Here is a 25321-nt window from a genome sequence, read left to right as displayed (position 1 = left end):
CAGAGACGGGGGTCCCTGGGGAGGAGCAAGGCCTGTGAATAAATCACTCACTGAGCCTCCAAAGTCATGAGTACTTACTGTGTACGAAGAAGTATACCAAGGATTTTACCTTTAGGGTGTCCCGTCTTGAGAACCAGAGGGGCCTAGGAGACCGTATCAGAAGGTGCTGAGGATCTGGAGCTGGGCCACAGGGACCCGGGGTGCCCACACTGACCCAGAGGGCAGGGGGCCTCCCTGAGGAGGAGATGGTTGAGCCGAACCTGGAATCCCAAGAGGAACAACACCGGGAAAGTTTCAGAAGAGGCTGCAGTGTGGGGGATTGGTGGGAGCAAGGTAAACGTGTGTGTGTGTGTGTGTGTGTGTATGTGTAGGGCCTTGGGGGCTATGGGTGGAGGAGTTCCAGCCAGTAAGTACCAGGATGTGGTTGTTCCTGCCAGGGAGGCAGGTGCCGCCTGGGCAAAGACTGGTTAATTGCAGCCCAGGTGGTGATGCATGGGGACCCGAGTGCGCAGCATGGAGCTTCCCAGAGGGGGCTCATGGCTGTTCTCTCTCCAGAGGCAGATCGCCAGGCCTTTCTTCCGTGGAGCAGCTGGGCACAGAACAGTTGGTGCCACCGGGGCTCCCGTATAAAAACTCGGAGCCTGGTCCCACAGCCTCTGACATGTCCCGAGGAGGGCCAGGGGACCTAGCCTCCTCCCTCTCATGGGCCAGGTGGGGAAACTGAGGCCCAAGGAGGGGAAGGCCCATGGCTGGGGCCACTCTGCAGTGCAGTAGGCGCTTCCTGCCTCCACCCTCATCATCTCAAACTTCTCTAGTCCAGGGGGACACTGAGGTCCAGGTGGAGTCGGACTTCATACCACATCTCATGTCCGGGGCCTCCCCTCCTGGGTTGTGCTGGCCTGGCGGTGAAATGGGCATTCAGAGAGGGGCCACGGGGCCATGGTCACCCAGCCAGTTGGGGCTGAAGGCCGCCTGAGGGAGGGCCAGCGCTGCTACGCTCCGATGGTCTTGCGGGGGAGCGGGGGACACAGGGCCTCCCAGGCAGGCGGCCACACAAGTGAAACATTAACTCAACTCTGGTTCGGGCGCCGTGAAAGTGGCAGCCACATGCCCCCCTTTCTCCTTGTTGTGTCTCCCTACCCCCACCCCACCCTGGCCACCAGGGTGGGGAGCTTTCCTGAGATGCCCCTCACCAGGACCTCCGGTCCATCCCCCTCCCCTGACTAGCTCTCATTCTCTGTCTCCTCACTTAAAACCACCAAAAATTATACCCACACAACACTAACCCAGCGGTCCTCACCTTCTTCAGGCCGTGACCCTCTCACACAGCTCCTCAGGTGGTGGAGACCCCCAACCATAACATTATATTTGTTGGTACTTCACCACTGTCATTGTGCTACCATGATGAGTTAGGTGACCCCCACCCCAAAAAAAGGGTCACGACCCATGGGTTAAGAACCGCTGCTCTAACCCCTAGGCCTGGTGTCTGTGCTGAGTCCTGGCCTCTCCCTGGGCGTCAGGGCAGAGCTGTGCTCCCGGGGGTCGCCAGGCCTTTCTTCTGCGGGACCATCAACTTTACTTTGGCTGGTGGCAAACAGCTTGTGCCACCAGACTCAGAGAAGAGGGCATAGATCTCACACATACACACACATCCACACACACACACACACACATACACACACACACGTGTTGTCAGGGGATGGGCGCTCCCTGAAGGACGCCAGGCACAGAGGGATCCACTGGGCACTGACACCATAAGTCTGCACAGACAGCAGACTGGTGGGTGCCTGGGAGTGGGGGGCGGTGGGGGTAGTGACGGGAATGGGGCTGGGAGTCTCCGCTTGGGCCATGAGAATGTTCTGGAACTACACAGAGGTGGCAGGTTCACTCGGGGACTATACTGCTGAATTTTGCAGCCAGAACCACCATTCACTCTGCAAGGTGAATTTCTTTTTAAGTGGAAATAAACTCAGGAACAATTAAACTTGACATTCACTCCCTTGGGCACCTCCCATACTATCCCAGCCTCCTTCCCCATCCCTGCCCCCCCCCCCAGTCTGTCCTCACTGTTCACCTCCCCACCCCCAGCCACCGGCTCCGGTCACTAGAGTAGACTGGGCTGTGTCTCCATCTGGCACTCAGAGAGTTAAGGGGCTCAGATGGCGGGGGCGGGGGCTTGGGCCGCCCTCTCTGCAGGTACAGCCCCACCTCCTGCTTCCTGGGAGGGCCCACTCCACCAGGCCGGAGGCTCAGCGGCTGGAGAGCCAGGGCTGGCTGTGTGAGTTGGGAATTCTCAAGTGGTGGGTGAGGGTGTCACCTACAGAAGGCAGGGCTCCTGTGAACAGACAGCTGGGCTTGGGGTTCTCTCCTTGGGGTCCCCAATGTGGCTGAGTGGGGAGAAGCCTTGGAGGGGAGAGCAGGTGGACACTGGGGATTGCTGTCCCAGGACAGACAGGCCCCAGGGGAGTTCTGGGGGAGGGTCTTCTGGGATGACCAGGACAGAGATCCACAGCTGGGAGTGGTAGGGAGCTGTCCTCAGGGAGGGGCATCACAGAGATGGGCATGGGGGCGTGGGCTTACACTTGCCTCTCTCAGGTCCAGACCCCGGGCAGCATGCGGCGCAGTGGAACTGCTCACTCCTTCCTTCTGAGCGAGGTGAGCAGCCAGGGATGAAGGAGGCAGTCTGGTGGGGGGGGGGGGACCGGGCGGGGGGGGCACCCATGGCAGGGAGGAGTGGTGCTGGTGGGCCAGCTGTGGTCTCATCATCCACACACCTGCTTATTTCATCTCAATGGAGCAGGTGAGGGACGCGCCAAAACCAAGCATCCTGGTGAGGGAGCCCATGACTGTGTCCAAAGGGTCTGCATCAGGCAGCCACTGAAATAGGATGGCCCCGTGAGGTTTTCCAGGGAGCCTGGGGGCTTAGTGCTTTCACAGTGGGCTGCTAACCACAAGGTCAGCAGTTCGAAACTACCAGCTGCTCCAAGGGGGGATGATGAAGCTTTTTACTGCCACACAGATTTAGAGTGGTGGAAACCCACGGGGGTAGATTTACCTGAGCTGGGATTGGCTCTGTGGTGGGAGGCGGAGTTGGCATTTTGGGAAAGGGCTTTTAATGCCCTGGCCTCTGGGAAGCAGCTTGCCCTCTCTGTCCGCTGCAGCCCCTTTGGTGGGTTAGAACCACCAACCTTTCAATCATCGTGTGCTCAGCTGCTTATGTCACCCCGGGACCAGCCTACAGCCCAGAGTGCCAAGCCTAGGTGTCCAGTCTGGGATGGTGGCTATTCCTTTAGGGGGTAGGGGACCTGGGAGACTTGGGACCTCTCAGATCGGGAGCCAAGGTCTTTGATCTCCAAGGAGGCCAGAGCAGGAGACCTCTCAGTGGAGACAGAGAGGAAGGAAAGGCAGGTGCTGGCCGGGGCTGGATTTGAACCCTAGATCAGCCACCTTCCTGGGACTCGGGGTTTGTCTGCTCCCTGCCATGGAGTTGACTCCCGGGACCGTGTCGGACAGGGGAGAGCTGCCTGCCAGTTTCTGGGACTGTCACTCTTTACGGGACCGGAAAGCCTCCCTTTCCTCTTATGGGGCAGCTGGTGGCTTCGAACTGCTGACCTTGCAGTTTAGCAGCCCAACAGGTGACCCACGATGCCACCAGGGCTCCCTGTTGATGTAGAGCGAGGGCTGAATGTCTGTACATGGAAGGACCAGGACTACACTGGCCTGGCCCATCTTGGCCCTAAACTGTGGAAGAAAGGCTTCCAGTGGCTGACTACTCCCACTCCCACCTAGACCTTAGGTGTCCCCAGTTTACAGACAAAGAACCTGAGGCACAGAGTGGTTACCCACCCCCCTGGGATAAGTGCATCTGACCATGGGCCCGTGGAAGCCCGAGTCCCTGCTCTGAACCCCACCCTCTGCCCTTCTGGCTGACTAGGGACCCCATAGCCGGGGCCATCTCCCCCTTACTCCTCTTTAAAGAAGGCGGGTGGCACTGACCAGGCTGGCCCCTGACCCCAGCAGGCTGCCCACCATTCCCTCTCAAGTGGGGACTACCTGGTGCTCTCTGAAAACATGGGAGCGGCTTTCATCACCCCACCAGCATGTTTCCTGGATTCTGTGTGCTGGGGATGGGGAATCTGGAACCCATAATGACATGATAGGTTCTGCCCGCCCACCTGGGACTTCTGGCTGGGGGAAGGGCAGACAGTTGTTAAACAAGAAGAAAGGAACAAAGGGTGGGGTGGCTGGGGTGGGAGAACCCTCTCCCCCTGCAGGGCTGGGAGAAAAGGGCTCCTTTAAGGGGGTTCACAGGAGGAGTAGTGGCAGGGGTCTCTGGCCGGGGTGGGGCCACTGCTCTGTGATGAGCTGGACAGAGCCCTGGATCTGAAGTCTAGTGACATTGCTGGTGAGACAGAGGGAGAGAGCAAGGGGCCGTGGGAGGAGGGGCAGGGTGGGCAGGGGCTGAGCCCCACATGACCCCAGGGGCAAGAGGGACATGGGCTTTGCTGTAGGGGCCCTGGGAGCTATGGGAGGTGGAGGGACAGGTTTCAGGGTTGTCTTGGCGGTAGGACTTGGGGTCCAGCCAGGGCCAGGACGCTCAGTGTGAGATGAGCAGGGGCACCTGTGTGCCCTCCACCCCACACGGAGAGCAGTGTGTCCAGAGACCAGGTGATGGAGCAGCAGAGCCTGGAGAAGCCTGGAGCACCCCCCCACCCCCACCCCCCTCGGCTCTGACCCACAACCCTCACAAGTCCAGGGGCAAGCCCAGCTGCCTCTAGGGACCCCCTGGGACTCCTACACTCCAAGACCTGCTTCTCCCCATACCTGCCCCCCATCCCCCCATCCCCCAGTCTTCTTCCTGGTAATGGTTGCCTCACCTAACCACACAGGGGACAGTGTGACTGCCTGGGGGCAAGTGGTGGTGAGTCATGGTTCTGTGAGCGCCTGCTGAGTCAGCCCTGACTCCTGGCGACACCAGCCCTCACCACCACCACACACACACAAGATAAGACATCCTGGCCCTGCGTCATCCCCAGGGTCAGCTGTGGCATGGACCCACCCGGGGGGCCACGGGTTGGTTTTCAGAAGTATAGCCCCAGCCCTTTCATGCCAGTCCATCTAAGTGTAGTCTGGAAACTTCCCTGGAACCTGAGATGCACCAGCCTCTCTGACAGGCTGCTCCAGGTTCAGTGGCCAGGAACCAATTACACAGGGTCTCCTGTGTGGAAGCCGAGACTCGACCAGGGCCTGCCACTGCCTCCCAGTTCCCCACCATAATCCTCGGTCCCCTCTCTGTCACACCCCGTGGCCACTGCCCCCCTTTCCATCCCTAATATGCACTAAACTCACTCGCAGTGACCCTCCAGAACTGCTGTGGGTCTCCATAATTTTAACTCTTTATGAGAGTAGAAAGCCTCATTTCCCCTGCCTGGAGTGGCTGGTGGTTTCAAACTGCTGGCCTTGTGGTTAGCAGCATAGAGTCTAGCCCACTATGCCACCAGGCTTCCTTTCTTATACACCCCAAATCCACAGACTTCCCTCCAGGGGCCTCAGAGCGTCCCGGTCACCGGGAATCACTGCCACATGGAGCTTTCTGAAATGACCACAACGGTCACCTTCCTCTCTGCTCTCAGCACTTCTCAGAACCAAATGCAAGCCCACTCCGGGCTCCTGAGCCCCCTCCGTTCCACCCCTGCCTCCCTGCTGTCATCCCACCCTCAGCTCCTCCCGACCCACCAACCACACGGCCTTGGCACACGGTGACCTCTGACTGCCAGCTCTCCCCCACAGGCTCCTCTTTTAGATTCCAGCTCTGTCAGCTCCTCACACAGCCCCCCACTGTTCTCTCCAACAGTATGTGTGTGCCCCTCCCCAGCCCTTACATGCTTCCATTTCCTCCCTCTGCCTTCTGCCTCCCCCAAAGGCCTGGGAGCCTGGTGTAGTTGGACCCAAACCCCTCCATCCACAGCCACATGGCCAGCCCCCAGCCCCCAGGGGGATCGGCGATGTTTGTTGAATGAGTAAGTGGCCCACTATCACCTTGAATCAAGATTTATTTTTTCCAGCTGAGCCTCAGTTTCCCCACCATAAAACAGGCAGGTGGCATTTTGAGGGACCTCCTGTGCTGGGAGGGGCCCACTGGCTCCACACACCCTCCCTCGGTTTCCCTACACAGCCTCTCCCTTGCTGAGAACCCTGTCCTGAGGGATGCGGGAAAGGGAGCACTTAGGCTTCTGCCGCAGAATAAAGACACACCCGGGGTGGGGTGGGGGTGGGGGCGCACGGGTTGGGGCAGGAAATAAGCCATGCCTAAATGGGGGGCCTGGAAGGATGGGTTTGGGTGAAGAGCTGAGGAGGGCCTGAGCAGAGCCCCTGGGTCACTCTGAACCTCAGTCCCTTCCTCTGCAGGGTGGGGCCAGAGGGCCACCTCCCAGGGTGAGAGGGGCCCAGGCGCACAGTAGGCACCAGCCTGTGTGCTTTCCTCTCAACCCCCCCCCCTGCCCTGGCTCCTCCCGGCCCTGGCTCCGGTCCTGATTAGCAATGCTGCCTGAGGGCCTTCCTCCCCCCCCCCCCCCCCCCCCCGCCACTTGGAGGGGCTATGGATCATACTCCAGGGCACCAGCTCAGGGGAAGCCTTGCCCTCTCCCAGCTCCACGTGGGGGTTCTTAGCTCCTTCCACCATGGTGGGCCCGACATTCCTGGACGCTTTCCATGTGTCTTGGCATGAATCTTCCCTGCATCCACCAGGGACCCTGGAGCCAAGAAGCTCACTCCTCTGCCGGCTCTTCTTCCTTAATGGGAGTCGGGGGCCCTCCTTCTCCGCCCACCTCTCTCTCCTTGTAGCCCTTGTAAGATGACAGGTGAGGAATCCTGGTAGCACAGTGGTTATCTACCCAATCAGCTGCTCGCTGCGAGGTTGGCAGTTCAAAACCACCAGCTGCTTCTCTGGAGAGAGAGAGGAGGCTTTCTACTCCTGTGAAGAGTTAGTCTCAGAAACCACGGAGCAGCTGCACCCTGTTCTAAAGGGTCGCCCTGAGTCAACCTCCACTGAGATTGGCTTGGGGGAACAGCAGGAGATTCAGGTCACAGCTCAGGGAAACTCCCCTTACTTGGCATCAGGGCTGTGGCCTGAGTAAGCATGCTGCACCCCACCAAACCCTAATCCTAATCCTCACGAACAGAAACATGACCTAGTCCTCCCTCATTAACCCGACAAACAGACGAACCTTCTTAAGGCCACCAAATCCTGCCTCACTGATAGATTGGAGTTGACCGCCCACTCAAGACCAAACACCAAAGGGTCACAAGGAAGAGACGAGCCAGTCAGGGTGCAGTATAGCACCGATGAAACATACAGCTTTCCTCTAGTCTAGTTCTTTACCACTCCCCCACCTCCCACCCCCACCCCCACTATCCCAATTCAACCTTGCAAATCCGGCTAGACCAGAGCATGTACAGGGGTAAAGACAAGAGCTGGAAACACAGGGAATCCGGGACAGATAAATCCCTCAGGACCAAGAATTGGAGTAGTGATACCAGGAGGGGAAGGGGGAAGGTGGGGGGAGAAAGAGGGAATAGATTACAATGATCTACATCTAACCCCATTCCTGCAAGACATGAAGAAATAATAATAATTTATAAATGAATAAAAAAAATAATAATAATAATTTATAAATGACCAGGGGTTCGTGAGGGAGGGAGGGGTAAATGAGGAACTCAAGTAGAAAGGAGATGTCTTAGAAATAATGTGCAGATGCGCTTGACACAATGTATCGATGCATGTACTGTGATGGGAGCTGTATGAGCCCCCAATAAAATGATTTAAAGAAAGAAAAAAAAAAGGCAAGCATGACCACCATGCCGACCCACAGTGCCCCTGTAGGACAGGACAGAACTGGCCCTTGGGGTTCCGAGATGGTCACTCTTTGAGAGAGTAAAAAGCCCTGTCCTCCAGTGCAGCTGGCTGGTGGTTTCGAACGGCTGACCTTGCAGCTAGCAACCCAGTATGGCACCACCCTGCCACCCACGCTCCCCACCAGCACAGGAGGCAGGGTTATATCAGATCACAAATGTCACCACACCGGATGGGCATCTTGGCCTGGTCAAACCAACGGACTCACTGTGAGGGAGGGGCGGTACAGCTAAACTGCCCTGTCTGGTGTGTGTGTGTGTGTGTGTGTGTGTCCTGGGAGGGGTGTGTGTGTGTGTGTATGTGTCCTGGGAGGGGTGTGTGTGTGTGTGTGTGTCCTGGGAGGGGTGTGTGTGTGTGTCCCGGGAGGGGTTTGTGTGACAGTGTGTGTGACAGTGTGTGTGTGTGTCCTGGGAGGGATGTGTGTGTATGTGTGTGTGTGTGTCCTAGGAGGGGTGTATGTGTGTGTGTGAGTGTGTGTGTGTCCCGGGAGGGGTGTGTGTGTATGTGTGTGTGTGTGTGTGTGTCCCGGGAGGGGTGTGTGTATGTGTGTGTGTGTCCTAGGAGGGGTGTGTGTGTGTGTGTGAGAGTGTGTGTGTGTGTGTCCCGGGAGGGGTGTATGTGTGTGTGTGAGAGTGTGCGTGTGTGTGTGTCCCGGGAGGGGTGTATGTGTGTGTGTGAGAGTGTGTGTGTGTGAGACCTGGGAGGGGTGTATGTGTGTGTGTGTGTGTCCCGGGAGGGGTGTATGTGTGTGTGTGTGTGTGTGTCCTGGGAGGGGTGTGTGGTGTGTGTGTGTGTGTTAACTGCTGAGCCTCCTAGGGGATCCTATGCCCAGGAATTCACTCTGCCTTTTGCCTGTGTCTCCCTAGCGGACCCGGGAGTCGGCAGACTCTGGCTCAGCCCCCGTGAGCCCCCTTGGCGGTGGCGTCATCCGGAGACGCTTCTCTGGCACCCCCTTGCTGCCCCCGCTGTCCAGCCGCCTCAGCGCCCCAGGCGAGGCGGAGCCCCGTGCCCATGTTGTGTTCACCATCGAGGCCCGAGGGCCAGAGCGGAGCCACAGTCCGGCGCTGGGCAGGTGAGTGGGCTACGGGATGGGGGGTTGGGGCGCCACGACAGAAAGGTAGCTACGTTCGTGCAGCCGTGGAAAGAACATGCTAAAGGGTAGTTAGACTAATAGACGAGGAGAGGTCGGTGGGTGGACGGTGGGTGCAGTCCAGCTGGCTGGCTCCTGGGGGCACCGTGGACGACAGATTGAAAGGATGCCAGCCCTTGCCTCCTGCTCACAGGCAGGGCCACCTCCCTCCCTGACACACTAATCCACCAGACTGGATGTCCTCCCGTGGCCGAGCCCTCCTGATGCTGTGGCAACGCGAGGCAGATGGATAATGCTTGAGAATATTTGGGAGCCACCAGCCAGCCCTTTCTTCCTTGTCTTAAGTCTGGAAGCTCCCCTGAAACCTTCCCGCCCTCATGACCCTGCTGACATGTGATACACACAAGGCACCAAAGAAGTCCATGGAAGAATTCCACTCTTCTCGAGTCCCCTTTCTTCCATGAACTTTTGGAAGCCCCCCACCCAATACTGGTAACACCAATGGTGGTCAGCACCACACGCAATCCAGATGGATGATGCGGAAAGGGCGGGGACCCCTCCTGGTGGTGTCTCTCTAATTTGTTCCAAAAGCATCGATGGCGCGCCTACTGTGCGCCGCAACCTGTCTGGGGACGGAGTCGTGGACAGTTAGGCGTGCGCAGTGAGATGGTGGAATCAGGTTCATGACTAGATGTTGACCGTGGAGGGTGGTCCAACTGGGATGGGGCAAGGTCAGAGCACTGGGGGAGTCTGGGGAGGCCAAGGAGGGCTGCCTGGGGACAGTGGCCTCTACGCTTGACATGAGCACTAAAGGGAAGCCACCCAGGGGTACGCAGAGGTCAATCCAAGCGGAAGGAACAGAAGGTGCAACGTCCCCGCCTCAGGAGGCTCATGTATGTGCAGAGCTGAACACAGACCATCGAGAGGGTGGGAGAGGAGACCGGGGAGGAAGGTGGGGCCTGGAACACAGAGACCTAGGGGACACAGTGAGGAGGCTGTCAAGGAAGTGATCCCATTGGCATTTTAAAATAATCCCCCTGGCGACTGTGGGGGAGAACCAGGTGCCAGGGCTGGCGTGAGTCTTAGGAGACCAAACCAAGAGGCCTGGGCAGTGTTGGAGGGTGGCATAGCAGGCTGCTAACTGCCTGACCAGCAGTTCAAAACCACCAGCCTCTCTGTGGGAGCAAAACGAGGCTTTCGACTTTCCTCAAGGGAACCCACAGGGGCACTTCTAGCAAGTCCTGTTAGGTGGCTTCGAGGAGTCAGAATCGTCTGGATGGCAGTGGGCATTTTGTTTATTTTTACTACCTTTTAAGCTTAATTTACTCCCGAGTCCTAAGTTTTTCGCTCCATCAGTTTCTTCTATGCTGCCTCCTCCTGGTTTAGGAACAATTCGTTGCTTTTCGGTCAGGATCCTCTCACTGTGGCCGGGGTGGGGGGTGGGGGTCTCATGGATGGGTTGATCCCACCATTGAGCTCTGTACGCCCGGCGGCATGTTTGGGGCGCCTTGTTCAACTGGATGTGCTCTGTGACCAGAGAATCCGCAGCGAGACCCTTCCGTTCAGCGCGACGCTCTGCGTTTTTACGCATGTGCAGCAAAAATTCAGCACTCTTGGAGGCCACCGACCGTGGGTCCAACCCCACTCTTTGGCCTGGGCGCACCGCCCAGTTCCACCATGGTAACGCCGGAAGGGCACACGCTGTTTCTGCAGAGCGAGCCTTTCAGAGACCGGGTGGATTCTGGATATGCCGACCCTTGATGGTCTGGGCAGTTTCATGGGCGTCCTTAAAATGGACCCGAAGACTCGGCCTTGTGGATTCGTGTGATCTTGTGGGGTTTTGTGGGTCAAACGAGTCCTGAACCATTTGGCAGATCGCCTCGGGCCGCTAGGGGAGGCAGTGTTTCGTGTGATCTTGTGGGGTTTTGTGGGTCAAACGAGTCCTGAACCATTTGGCAGATCGCCTCGGGCCGCTAGGGGAGGCAGTGTTTTTTGAGGGGAAGGCCAGGTGGGAGCCAGGAACCGGAAAGAAGTGGGCAGCTTGGGAGGACATCCAGGAGACAGACTCATCAGGTGGGTGGACACCAGGAGAGGGGAGGGGAGGGGAGGACTCCTGGCGCAGACAGTCAGGTCACACCCCTAATCCTGGCCCTGACATTTCCACTGTGGCCTCTCTTTGGAACCAGTGCGCCCCCTTTCCAGAAGGAAACGCTGAGGCTCAAACATAGGAAGACCTCTCGGAGCCCATGTCCCACCCTGCTCCGACGGTATTCTCTGGAAGGGGCGGGGAGGGAGCCCAGAGGACCGGTTCTGTGCTGGTTTTTCAGCTCACACTGCAGAATGCAGCGGCTCTGGGACATGTCTTTATCCCACCAGCCCCCAGCCACGTTTTGGATTGTTTTCCCCTGGGGGCAGGGCTGGCCAAGGGGAGACAGGTGCCATGTTGCTGCCATTAGGTGCTGTTGAGTCTGACCCACAGCCAGCCTCTGCACAACTGAACCCGCCACTGCCCGGCACGACGGCGCCTGGGCTTGAGTTCATTGTTGCAGCCACGGTGTCAATGCATGTCCTTGAGGGCCCGTCTTCTGATCTGCTTCCTCCCTGCCTGACCAAGGGTGATGTCCTTTTCCAGGGACTGGTCTCTCCTGAGGACAGGTCCAAGGTCCGGGAGACCCAGTCCGGCCAGACTTGCCTCTCAGGAGCGCTCTGGCTGTACTTCTTCCAAGACAGATGTGCGGGTTCTCTGGGCCATCGCCGCGACCTTCAGTGTTCTTCCACAGCCCCATAATGCAAACGCATCTGTTCTTGGGTCTTGCTTAGTCAGCGGCCAACTTCCCCTGGCATGGGAGGCAATGGAGGGCACCACAGGGCCAGGCGCACAGGATCCTGGAAGGAACCTCCTTGCTGTTCCACACTGTAAGGGTTTTTTTCCAATCATTTTATTAGGGGCGCATACAACTCTTATCATAGTCTATCCATCCATCCATCCATTGTGTCAAGCACATTTGTACATTCATTGCCCTAATCATTCTCAAAACATTTGCTCTCCACTTAAGCCCCTGGCATCAGCATCTCATTTTCCCCCCTTCCTCCCTGCTCCCCCTCCCTCATGAACCCTTGATAATTTGTAGATTATTATTATTTTGTCATATCTTACACTGTCCAGCGTCTCCCTTAACCCACTTTTCTGTTGTCCATCCCCCAGGGAGGAGGTTATATGTAGATCCTTGTAGTCAGTTCCCTCTTTCCACCCCAACGTCCCTCCACCCTCCCAGTATCGCCACTCGCACCACTGGGCCTGAAGGGATCATCCACCCTGGATTCCGTGTTTCTAGTTCCTATCTGTACCAGTGTACATCCTCTTGTCTAGCCAGATTTGTAGAATTGGGATCATGATAGTGGGGTGGGTGGGGGAGGAAACATTTAGGAACTAGAGAAAAGTTGTATGTTCTGTCGTTGCTACACTGCACCCTGACTGGCTTATCTCCTCCCCGCGACCCTTCTGTAAGGGGATGTCTGGTTGCCCACAGGTGGGCTTCGGGTCCCCACTCTGCACTCCCCCTCGTTCACTTTAAGGGGTTTGGTGCGGCGAGTTATCCGGTGCCACGCGTCATTTGGTCTCTTCAGCTGTTGCTTCCATGATCATTGACTGTGGATCCAGTCAGGAGGAAATCCTTGCCCACTTCCATCTTTTCTCCATTAATCGTGATGTCCCCACCGGCCTGGGGTGCGCAGTCTGGTTTTCTTGCCACTGAGTTGTGATCCTGCTGCAGGCTGCCGTCCTGGGTTTTCAGATGAAGCTCCAAATCATGGGGTTGACCGCGGCGAGCCTTGGGAGGAGCTGTGGCACGCTTTGGGTCTTGTTTACTCTTTTAAAAAAATCATTTTATTGGGGGCTCATACAACTCTTATCACCATCCATCCATCCATCCATCCATCCATCCATCCATCCATTGTGTAAAGCACATTTGTACATTCATTGCCCTCATCATTCTCAAAACATTTGCCCTTGACATCAGCTCCTCATTTTTCCCTTTTTAAAAAATAAGCTGCCACTCAGAAGGGGCTAGGGCTCCGATCCACCCTGCTCCAGCCTGACCTTACGCACCACGCACAGTGATACCTGGGCTGTAGAACTTGATGCGTTCCAGATTCCTGTTCAGATCCCCAAAAAACTTCAGGGCGGAACATGTTGTTTTTTTCCCCATAAAAAAATGGTGAACCAAATAATAGTTTCTTAGCTCCAAAAATTACACTTAGACATTCATTTTGTCCAGGATGTTAATGCAAAGTTGATCGCCCGGGGTTGTGAAAACACCTGCCCCCCAACCCCCGTCCCTATTCTAAAACATCTAAACCCAGGGGGGAGGAAGGGACAAAAGAGGGGCTCATGCCAAAGAGCCCAAGTAGAAAGACAATGTGTTGAAAATGCTGATGGGAACATAGGTACAAGTTCGTTTGAGATCACTGACTTATGGATTGTGATAATATCTCTAAGGGCCCCCAAGAAATTTAAAAAAACGAAACACAATAGAGGCAGCACATTAAAGATCAAAACACAGTTCGGTAAATGAAAACATTTGGTACAGTACTCTCGCTTGCCCTGGAGGCTTCCTGGCATCCTGAGATGGGAGGGGGAGGGCAATGGCCCCTCCCAGCCTGACTGCTGGGAGGGGCCCTTCCTCTCCATCTCTGGTCACCTCTTGTCCAGTGACACCTGCTCCTGCCTTCTTTTCAAAAGGCCCCTAAAGTGAGAGGTGGCATTTTTCGTTTTGCCAGGGGCACTGCTCTGTCTGTCACTGCCTTCTCTGGGTGGCGGTCTGTCCAGGGAGTGGCCACTCCCGGCCATTTGGCATCCATTTCTCTTATTAATGAACTAGGGGGCCCCTCCCACCCCTCCTCCTCCCCTGAGACCATTTCCTCTGTGGCAGCTCCTTCTGAAGATCCAGAGGGTCTTCTGTGGTGCGTCCTGCCCTGGGCTCCTTCACCAACTCCTCCACAGTCTCTTTATCAGTCCCTAGACCGGTTGACCGGCCCAGAGACACACGCTCCTCCACAAGAGGCCCCTCCTCAGACCCCCCGGGTCGCTCTCTGTCACAACTTCTGGCCACACGTGGCCACACAGAGTTCATGATCCTGGAAGAGACGCCTGCCAGACCTTGTCGATCAGGGTGATGCAGTGCACGTGATTTCCCCAGAACTCTTGCAGGGTCAGCTGGGTGTCTGGGGTTAATTCCAAGCACTGGTGTACATTAAAAAAATCATTTTATTGGGGGCTCGTACAACTCTTCTCAAATTCCATACATCCCTCCATTGTGTCAAGCTCATTCGTACATTTGTTGCCATCATCATTCTCAAAACATTTGCTTTCTGCTTGAGCCCTTGGTATCAGCTCCTCATTTCCCCCCTCCCTCCCCGCTCCCCCCTCCCTTATGTACCTTTGATAATTTATAAATTATTATTATTTTGTCATGTCTTACACTGATGTCTCCCTTCACCCACTTTTCTGTTGTCCATCCCCCAGAGAAGAGGTTATATGTAGATCCTTGTAATCGGTTCCCCCTTTCCACCCCGCCCTCCCTTCACCCTCCTGGTATCTCCACTCTCAGCACTGGTCCTAAAGGGATCATCTGTCCTGGATTCCCTGTATTTCCAGTTCCTATCTGTACCAGTGTACATCCTCTGGTCTAGCTGGATTTGTAAAGTAGAATTGGGATCATGCTAGTGGGGTGGGTGGGAGGACGCATTTAGGAACTAGAGGAAAGTGGTATGTTTCATCATTGTTACACTGCACCCTGACTGGCACGTCTCCTCCCTGAGGCCCTTCTGTAAGGGAATGTCCAGTTGCCTACAGATGGGTCTTGGGTTGGTGTATGGTTTTTTGGAAATTAGCAATGGCTTGCTGGTCCAGGGACCGGATGAGCAGAGTCATATTCTGGGGCAAGAACTTAATAGTGACAAAGGAGCTTAAAAATTTTTTTTAATTGAGAGCTCTAACAGCTCTTTTCACAATCCATACATCCATCCATTGTGTAAACACATCTGTGCATCATCTTTTTCAAAACATTTTCTTTCTACTTGAGCCCTTGGTATCAGCTTCTCATTTCTCTCTCCCTTCCCCACCCACCCTCCCCCATGTCCCCTAGGTAATTTATAAATTATTCTTTTATTTTTTCATGTCTTACACTGACTGCTGTCTCCTTTCACCCACTTTTCTGCTGTCTGTTCTCCTAGGAGGAGGCCGTACATCGATTATTGTGATTGATTCCCTCTTACCCCCACCCCTTCCCTTACCCTCCTAGCATCGCTGCTCCTCTTAATGGTCCTGAGGGGTTTATCTGTTCTGGATTCCCTGTGTTTCGAACTTGTATCTGTACTATTATACGTGTTCTGGTCTAGCCAGATGTGTAAGATAGAATTGAGGTCATGATAGTGGTCAGGGAGGGAACATTAAACAACTAGAGGAAGGCTGTGTGTTTCGTCGGTTCTGTACTGCACTCTGACTGGCTTGTCTCTTCCTTGTGAACATTCTGACAGGGGGTGTCCAATTGACTGCTGATGGACTTTGGGTGTCCACGCTCCCCTCCTCCTCATTCCCATTGACATGCTTTTTGTTTGTTTGTTTTGGGTCTTTGATGCCTGATACCTGGTCCCTTGGACACCTCGCGATCACACAGACTGGTGTGCTCCTTCCATGTGGGCCTTGTTGCTTCTGAGCTAGATGGCTGCTTGTTTTTCTTAAGCTTTAAGACCCCAGATGCTTTATCTTTTGATAGCCGGGCACCATCAGCTTTCTTCACCACATTTGCTCGTGCCCAGCTGGCAAAGGAGCTTTTATCACCCACTCACCATCCAAGCCCGGAGGTTGAGCAGCAGGAGCGTGTCCATGAAGAAGGCTGCTTTTACAGACACTTTTCATCCTGCAAGTGTTTCTTTACATTCGGCCCAAACACGCCATGTCCCCTCGCCATGAAAACCTGCCTGCTCACCCAAGCTTTATCATTTCCCCTCCACATCACACTTCACTTATTTTTTCCTTTTTGTGGTTGATGTTTTACTCTCAAAAGCTTTATATTGATTTTTTAAAATCATTTTATTAGGGGCTCATGCAACTCTTTTTACAATCCCTACGTACATCATTTGTGTCCAACACATTTGTACATTCGTTGCCATCATCATTCTCAAAACACCTGCTTTCTACTTGAGCCCTTGGTATCAGCTCCTCATTTTTCCCCTCCCTCCCCACACCCCCTCCCCCTTGATAATTTATAAATAATTGTTATTTTATCATATCTTACACCATCCGACATCTCCCTCACCCAGTTCTCCGCTGTCCGTCCTCCAGGGAGGAGGTTACATGGAGACCTTGTCATCTGTTTCCCGTTTCTCCCTCACCCTCCCTCCACCTTCCCGACATCGCCACTCTCACCACTGATCCTGAGGGGCTCATCTGTCCTGGATTCCCTGTATTTCCAGTTCCTATCTGTGCCAGTGTACATCCTCTGGTCCAGCTGGATATGTAAGGTAGAATTGGGATCATGATAGGGGAGGGGGGGAGTAAGCATTTAAAAACTAGAGGAAAATTGTATATTTCATCGTTGCTACACTGCACCCTGACTGGCTCGTCACCTCCCCGCAGCCCTTCTGCAAGGGGATGTCCAATTTCCCCCAGATGGGCCCTGGGTCCCCACTCTGCACTCCCCCTCATTCACAATGCTATGATTTTTTTGGTCTTTGATGCCTGATACTTGATTCCTTCGACGCCTGTCATCTCACAAGCTGGTGTGCTTCTTCCATGTGGGCATTTTTGTTTCTCAGTTAGATGGCCCCTTGTTTATCTTCCAGCCTATGGGGCCCCAGAGTCTATATATTTTGACAGCTGGGCACCATCAGCTTTCTTCACCGCATTTGCCCATGCATCTGCTTTGTCTTCAGCGCTCGTGTCATGGTAGGCTGCTGTGCTTCTTCTGTGTAGGCTTTGTTGTTTCTTAGCTGCCTGATTGTCTCCAAGCCTTTAAGACCCCAGACCCTATATCTTTTGGTAGCCAGGCACCACCAGCTCTCTTCGCCACATTTGCTTGTGCATCCATTGTTATCAGCGATCATGACCGGCAGGTGAGCATCTCAGCTGCCGAATTGTTAGAACAAAGTGTTCTTGTGTTGAGGGAGTCCTTGTGGATGGGCCCACTGCCCATCTGTTTTTTTAATACTCAACAGTGGTTCAACCATATCAAGGAGAATTGTACAATCATCGCCATAGCAATTTTAGAACATGCTTAAATCGCCTTTAAAATGAGTGTGTAATCACTGTCCATTCTAGTGCCCCTCCCCTCCCTTCTTCTTTTCCCGCCCCCAAAATCTCCCTTCCCTCCCTCTCACCCACTCCCCGCCTCTACACCAATATGATAACTATGCATCCACTCCTCCTGTGGGCCACACAGAAACAATGAAAAGCAAATTCATAATAAGGAGGCAAGGATACAATAATAATAAGATGAAAACCAAAATGCAAACAGCAAGAAAGGAAAGCCCCTCATCAACATTCCAAAAGCCAGGAAGACATTTCCATCCTGGAACAAGAGACACTTGCACCCAGAACCAACTCAGGTCGGGTCTATAGGGAGGTCGTCTGGCCAAGTATCAAGTTCGGTTCAGCACATTCAAGGTCGCAGTGGTCTCTGCCTGACTGCAAGGCTGTTTGCGATTCTTGCCTATGGCTAAAGCGGATCTGCCAGCGGCTCAGGCGGACCAGATACCCTGCAGATGGAGTTGGGCTCCCACTGCCCTCCATAGCCTTCGACATGCTGGGTGTTCATAATTTTAGCTCTGATACTTTTCCCCTGACTATATGCGAAGTTTTTCGTTGTCATCTTTGCATCACACAAGCTGGTGTGCCTCTTCTGTGTGGACTTAGTTGACTCCTCGCTTAGATGGCTGCTAGTCTGAATACAAGCCTTTAAGACCCAAGACACTATTAAATGGATAGCCGGGCACCATCTACTTTCTTCTCCACACTTTGCTGTCGCACCCTATCTCCAGTGAGCCTTTCCTGGAGATGAGGCTCGAGCAGGGCCCTGTGATCAGAATCGACTGCTCTTGGATTGGGGCTAGAGGTAAGTAGGACCCCAGACTCCATCTGCTTGTCCACGGGGTTTGCGCGGCTCAGGTTTACATTGGCGATTGTGATATGACAAAATCAAAGCCCTGTCATATCAACCACATCCATAGAACACACCCCCCCAAAAGAAAAGCGAGGAAGAAAAAAAACAAAAACAAAATCACCAAAAGAGCAAGCTACAAACAGGAAAGCTGAACCCCATAGAAACAAAGAAGTGCAGCCTGTCGATCATCCCCTGGGGGGGGGGTTGTCCACTGACACACTGCTGTCATCATCCATTTCCCCAATGACCCAGTGCCCCAGGCACTGCCCGGAAGGAGGAGTCTATGCGAGGACAGTTCCACCTTGAGCCGAAACCCCTGAGGTTTTGTCCTGCAGTTTGTCCTCTCATTTGGTTGGGCTCTGTCGACCCTGAGTATGGGGGTGGATGCCAGTGGGGGGTGTTGTTTTCAGAATAGTCCATGAACTTCACATTCAAATCTCCACTAGCATTCCACACACAGAGTGAGCCTGTCTTTCCTGGGCTTGTGTCCTCACAGCGTGCCTTCTCCGCTTTAGTCAAGAAGGTCCCGTTGGGCATTTCCCCCTCCAAACGGACCAGCTTCCTCACAGGCAAACACTTGCTGGGGAACGAAACCCTCAGCCTCCTCTCCGGATTCAGCAAATCCAGGCGCACATTCGCTGGCGTGATTGTCTTTATTTGCTCTTGCCCCTCCCCGTGCCTTACCACCCTGGGTCTGCGGCTCCCTCGGAATTCTTTGAACCAGCCCTGGCTGGCTCTGAACACGTAGGGCTGCTCAGCACTCGTCCCTCAGCACTTGTCACCAAATCACTACGGACGCGGTTAGCCTTCTCGCCTACCAGGGTCTCGGATGAGCTATGGCTGTCCAGTTGTTCTGGTTCGTCCAAACTAACGGTGACCTCTCATCCTCTTCCAGGGTCTGGGTTTCATGGTTAACCATTTCATACCTTTGGATGCATTAGCTGCTTCAATCACATCTTTTCCCCAGAATGTTGACAGTGTGGGATCCAAATCAGACAGCGGCGACCGATTCACATTTCTCGGTGATCCCTGTCTTTTGCTGTCTCGGCATTCCTTCTCACAGTCGGCCCCTTCCTTTACTGCTCACTTCCTTCAGAGCCATGGTTACGACATTTTATGCAAGCAAGGCACACACAGAAAGGGCAGTGAGGAGCATCTTGACGCATTATCAGGAGACTGAGAGTGGCGCTGAGGCTGAAGCGCCGCCCCTTTGTGTGCGAGGCAAGATGCGACAGCATGACTCACTCTCAGCCCGGACAGGTTAGTGTCACATCCGACTACCGAGCAAAGTTATAAAACCTGAGCAGATTTTTTTTTTCGTATTTTGATGTTCCGGAAGTAGACAGCTGGAGCTTAGAGCCTTCAACAACTGAGGTATCACTGCAAAGCAAAAATGTTCTTTCCACGCAGGAAACATTCACATGTACGTGGGGTAGATCTTCAGCATCTTCTTCTTATTATTTTTCAACCAAACTCACTGCCATTGAGTCAGTTCTGTGACTCAAAGCAACCCTATTGGACAGAGTATAACAGCCTGGTGGGTTTATCAGACTGTAACTCTTCATGGGAGTAGAAAGCCTCATTTTTCTCTCGCAGAGCAGCTGGTGGTTTCAAACTGCTGACCTGGTGGCATACAGCCTGTCCGGGTAACCACTGCACCACCGGGGCTCCCTTAAGATCCCTTGTGAGCCCCAACCACCTTCCTTCCACTCTCAGAGTTTATGGGTGGCTGACACCAGGTTGAGACCCAGTCTCACCTCTGTCTGCTCCTTGCCCAGCCCTGTTGGCATTCCAGGCTATGTCTATAAAATGTTCTCCCCATCTGCCACTCCCCAGGAAATTTCCCTAGAGCAGAATGCCCAGTGAGCAGGCCCTCGAATTTCCAGAGCTGGGGATGGGGTGGGGCAGGCCTGGTGTTGAGGATGGGGATGTGGCCTGTAGGGTGTGTCCAGGACAAATGAGATCCTGCCATTTCCCCTGAGGGTCTGGGCATTGGTGTGGTTATCAAAGGGATGGGCAGGGGTGGGATGATGAGGCGCTCCAAGGAGCCCCAACTACTTATCCTGAGCAACTACAAAAGGTGGATTCTCTTCTTGCCGGCCCATCCCCAACCCAGATGCAGAACTAGGAAGCTCTGTCCAATAGAGATGTGACTTCTCGCTATAACCTCCCCCACCCCCAACGGTGACCTCTTTGAGCTCCGGCTGACCTCTCTGCCCACCCAGGCAGGGGAGGACCCCACCACAGACTTCGTTTCCCTCTCCTCCCAGGACCCCTTTCCTGTGAAAAAGGGGCTCCCAAAGAGACGACATCTGGGGCTGAGCTGCTGAACCGACCCTCCTGGGCTTGGTCGAGGCTCCACCATCTGTGCCAACCTCTGAAGACCAGAGCGCTTACCTCTGCTTCTAGATCCTTCCTCTGCTCTTACTGGGGAGGGCTTGCCAGTCTCAGCTGTCAGCACCTCCTGGGCGGACAGTGCCCTGGTCCGTGGGTGCGCCCTAACCCCTGTTTTCCTGCGCCCCCTTCAGAGCCATTGGGGTCTGGACAGTTAGTTCCTCGCTGTCGCATCCCCTCCAGCCCTTGAACCCACCACCGGCTTCCTTTTCAGCACCAGAGGAGGGACAGCGCCACATCGCCAGGGGGTCTCCCGCCCCTGCCTGCCATTCAGCACAAACAGAGATCAATTTCTGCCTCCACCGCCTCAAGCCCTAGCCTTGAGCCTCTTCTGTTCTTGGCCCCAGGGAGTCTCCCCCTCCCTGTCTTCTCTACATCCTTCCATTCGGCCCCCCTTCAGCACCAGCTGGGCGCGGACAGCTCCTACCTGGCGCTCCTAGTTCTTACCTTCTTGGTTCAGCACCTCTTCCAGCCCTGCTCGCCCCGCTCCCCTCCCCAACCAGAGCATGGAGACCCCCGGGGCCGGCGAAGGGGCCGAGGTATCCAGTGGCTGGAGTTGTTCTTGCAGCCGCCACGGCTCAGCCAGGCCCCCCAAGCACCTGTGGCGGCAGCCCCGGCGTCCCACCCTCATCCAGCAGCGCTGCCGCTCGGACCCGGACAAGTCCGCGCCCCGTGGCCAGGGCGGGCGGAGTCCGCGCCCCGGGCTGGAGAAGTCGGGGCGCTCCTGGCCCACCTCCGTGCCCAGGCGGTAGGAAGCAGGGGCGGGGAAGGGGCGCGCGCGGGGTCTGGTGGGAGTGAGGGAGGGTCCTGGCGTCTGCCGGGCGGGGGCTGCCTGGGTGGAGGCCGGCGCTCGGAGGAAAAAGCTGTTTACAGGTGGGGGTGGGGTGAGGGTTGCATGTGAGAGAGATGAGAGAGAGGTGTGTGTGTGTGGTTGTGGCCCTTGTGTGAGTGCCAACTTCATCTTGTTTGGGGCTAAGCTTCATGTGTCCACCTGTATGCGATGCCTGGTGTCCCTTCCCACTTGTGGGTCGGCTGTAGTGTGTGTGTGTGTGTGTGTGTGTGTGTGTGTGTGTGTGTGTGTGAGAGAGAGAGAGAGAGAGAGAGAGAGAGAGAGAGAGAGAGAGAGAATGTCCTCCTGCTGTCCTATGGTCCCTTGGATCCTGGGGTGCTCACAAGTGTTTGTGGGGGGATGTGGGCACTGTGAGCACCTGGGTGATCTCAGGGTGGGCGAAGAGAGCACTGGGCTGGACTTCCAGTGCTGGAGGAGGCACCTCACTGTAGCCTGTCCTACCATCCCCCACACTCCAGTCCCCCTCTTCCCCATCCTTACACTTCCCTCACCACTCTCTCCTGTCCAGCAAGCAGGCTCCCTTCCCCCAGCTCTTGGTAAGAGAAGGGGGCCCCTTGGGGAGCCAAAGCACAGATGTTTCTTCCACATCAGAAGAGAAAGGGGGGAGTGAGAAAGCAGGAGACTGAAGCCCCGGTGGGGTCAGGGCTGCTCCTGCATCTTAAGGCTGTGGGGGGAGGGGATACAAGGTAAAGGAAAATGGGGATGGGGTAGGGAGCAGGGACTGAAGGACAGGACAGCATCCAGGAGCCCCAGGCCCTCCTTGGATGGAAATGGGGCACCAGTTGGGGCCAGACCTGGAATCTTGGGCTCCAGACCAGGCTGGGTGACCTTGGGTGAGTCACTTGCCTCTCTAGGCCTTGCTCTCCCCCCTCAACCTTGGCCTAAGAGCCTCCCAGGATCACTGGCTTCTTCTCTAATCAACAAGCCTGTCTGCAGGCTCCCCTCCCACCCAGCTTTTCACAGCCCTAGGAGGCGGTCCGTCTGGTGCACAGGGGGCCCCAGGGTGCTGTGGAGTTGGAACCATGCCCAGACGACCTGACAGGCCCCTTAGCCCCCTCTGCCCCCGTCATTTCCACTCCACCCCCCCTCCAAGTGAGTCATGATTTTCCATCTTCAGGAAAGAACAAACAGACTTGGTTTGGGCCTCTGGGGAATGTGCTTGGTTCTGGGAGGCTGCGTGTACATGTGTGTGGCCTTCTCATGCCTGTGTGTGCCAGGGGAGGTGCTGGGCACCACCTTGTGGGGAATCTTGGGTTCAAGGCCAGAGCCCAAAAAAGCCCCTGAGAGATGCTTCTTAGTGAGTGACTGAGTAAGATACAGGCATGAATTTGTACTTTGTATATTTCAGTGAACAGTGTATTGCTGGCTGGGGAAGCCCGTGGGAGCCTGTCTGACCCTGCCTCCAGTGCCCACCCCAGCAGATCGCTTGGGTCTGAGAGGCCTGAGCATTTGCCTGTGGCCATCTGGACCAATGTCTGCAGCCCACATGCATGTCTTTATTTTACCCCCCCACACACGCACACATGCATTATTCAACATCTACTGCATGCCAGGTGAGGAGTCCTAGAGGTGGTTTGAGTTACGAGTCAGGCTGCTAATCCCAAGGTCAGCAATTCGAAACCACCAGCTGCTCCTCTGGAGAAAGAGGAGGCTTTCTACTCCCACAGAGATGCAGTCTGGGAAGCCCACAGGGACAGTTTTACCCTGTCCTGGAGATTCGCTATGCACCCCCTGTCAGGGAGCGGCAGGGAGAGAATGCCAAGTGTGGAGAAAGGGGCAGGGACCCACGTCCACCTGGCCTGCCAAGTGTGGAGGAAAGACCAGGAAGCCATGTCCACCTGGAGGCTGGGGGGGGGGGGGGGGACTGGTACTCACCGGCTGGCGTGTGTGTGTGTTTAGGGATGTGTGATGACAGTGACTGTAAAAATGCTCCCAAGGACAAAATGTGCTCCAAGAGGGTCTTACCTGACAGGCCAGAGACGCTTCCTGAGTATAAAGAGTGAGGACCCAGCCAGGCAAGAGCATGGAGCAAAGGTCTGGGGGTGTCAGAAGTAGGGGGGGGAAGACAACTCAAAAAACAGCGAGAAGTGGAGGGGTGCTGCAGCAGAGGAAGGGCGGTGGTTGGAGAAAGGGCTGGGTCCTAGGGAGCTCAGGTGAGGTATGGATTGAAAGCCAGGCCAATGGGGAGCAATGAGAGGTTCAGGAGCAGGAGAGGGGGGCATCTCCATGACTGGTGGGAACGAGGACTCAGCCTAACCTTCCACTCAGACTTTGGCAAGTCGTCTCTCCTCCCAGGGTTTAGGCCTGCTCCTTGGAAAGCGGGGCATACCTGGATGGGGGTGAGGTCACCTTCTGCCTTGCTGGCGCCACCTGGTGCCAGCAAGGAAACATGCCAACTCAAGCCAACTCATTGCCCTAGAGTGGTGACGCCCCAACCATATAATTATTTTCATTGCTACTTCATCAGGATCGTTTTGCTCCTGTTATGAATGGTAGTGTAAATACCTGATATGCAGGATGGATTAGGCGATCCTGTGAAAGGGTTGTTCGACCCCCCAAAGGGGTCGCGACCCAGATTGAGAACCACTGCCCTAGAGGGTAGCCCTGCCATTGTGGGTTTCTGAGACTGTAGCTCTTAACAGAAATAGAAAAGCCCACCTGGCAGTTAGCAACCCAACTCAAAACCCACTACACCAGCGGGTCTCCTCGGAACCCAGCGCCTCTCGAATGAGGCAAATTCAGGCAGAGGTCCTCCAAGAATGCCCAGAGACCCAGGAGCACCTCCCCAGGTCACACAGCATGCAGGGACAGAGCTGGGGCAGGAGATCTTGTGTCCACCTCTCTCCCAGCACCAGCTCCTTTCTGCCTGCCGGGCCTCAGGGCTTCACAGGCAGCAGCTGGCCAGGCCTCTCGTGCTGAGCCCTGCTCCATGGCATGATCCCTGTCTGTGGCTCAGTTTCTCTATCCAAGAAGCAACGTGTCCCGCACTACTTCAAGGACTGTTTATAAAGTGCTTAAGTGTTTAAGGTGCCGTCTATTAGCGAAACATTCAGATGAAGAAGATGACGAAAATGAAGATTGATGGACGGGCACCAGTCAATGCAATCAGAGGGGAAGGCTGAAGTCAGGTGTGCAGGGCTCAGGCTCATAGGATCCGGCCCTGTCCCCAGTCTGGCTTGAGTCCCCTTGTGTGGCCTCAAGCAGATGGTCACATCTCCCATGCCTCAGTTTCTCCATCTGCACCAAAAACAAACCCAGACTCTGGCCACCAGGTCCACTCTGACTCCTGCCAACCCTGTGTGTGTGACAGAGGGGAACTGCTTCATTGGGGCATCTGGGCTGTAATTCTGATGACAGTGATCACCAGGCCTTTCCTCCACAGCAGCCCTGGGTGAGTTTGAACCACCAGTTTCTGGGTTAGCAGTCCATCTCAAACTGTTTGTGTTGTTCAGGCACTCCATCCGTAACACAGGAAGACTAGTTGCCCCCACCCTGTAAAGCTGTTTGGAAAACCAGATGACATCTTACACGCACAGCTCTCGGCTCAGAGCCAGGCGTCGGTCCTGCCTGATTGTATCATGTTTACCCACAGTCCTCCACTTCACGTTGGGGGTTCCGCGGAAGTGGCTAAACTAATCTATACCTCGGTTTCTCCTTGGTAACATAGAATCATGGTCAGATTGCAGCTCCGGCTTCTCTATCAGCCAGCCCTGGTGGCCTCAAGACTCTGGGGACCATTTATAATTAGGTCCAGTCCCAGCAGGATTTTTGTCTTGGAGACAGGGAGGTCCAGTTCCCCCAGGTGACTGGTCACAGGGCCCAGAGAAGGGGGAGGCCTGAGCCCCACCGTCTTCCTGGCCTGTGCTAACCCTCTGGGCGGCTGTTGTCCATTCTGTAAAATGAGAAGCAAGTTT

At 55.1% G+C, this 25321-nt stretch overlaps 1 protein-coding gene across 1 annotated transcript in view; it reads left to right on the top strand.

Annotated features, from left to right (window-relative positions):
- The first annotated feature begins 2613 nt into the window (after positions 1-2613).
- Positions 2614-25321, top strand: part of PDE4C (phosphodiesterase 4C) — a 33001-nt gene continuing 10293 nt past the window's right edge. Inside the window, exons 1-2 of the mRNA XM_075556724.1 lie at positions 2614-2655; positions 8779-8984. Coding sequence (XP_075412839.1) covers positions 2614-2655; positions 8779-8984 — 248 coding nt within the window. The remainder of the gene's footprint in view (positions 2656-8778; positions 8985-25321) is intronic.

This window comes from Tenrec ecaudatus, chromosome 1 (assembly GCF_050624435.1).
Source record: "Tenrec ecaudatus isolate mTenEca1 chromosome 1, mTenEca1.hap1, whole genome shotgun sequence".
Lineage (NCBI taxonomy): Eukaryota > Metazoa > Chordata > Mammalia > Afrosoricida > Tenrecidae > Tenrec > Tenrec ecaudatus.
This window is presented reverse-complemented; position numbering and strand designations above follow the sequence as displayed.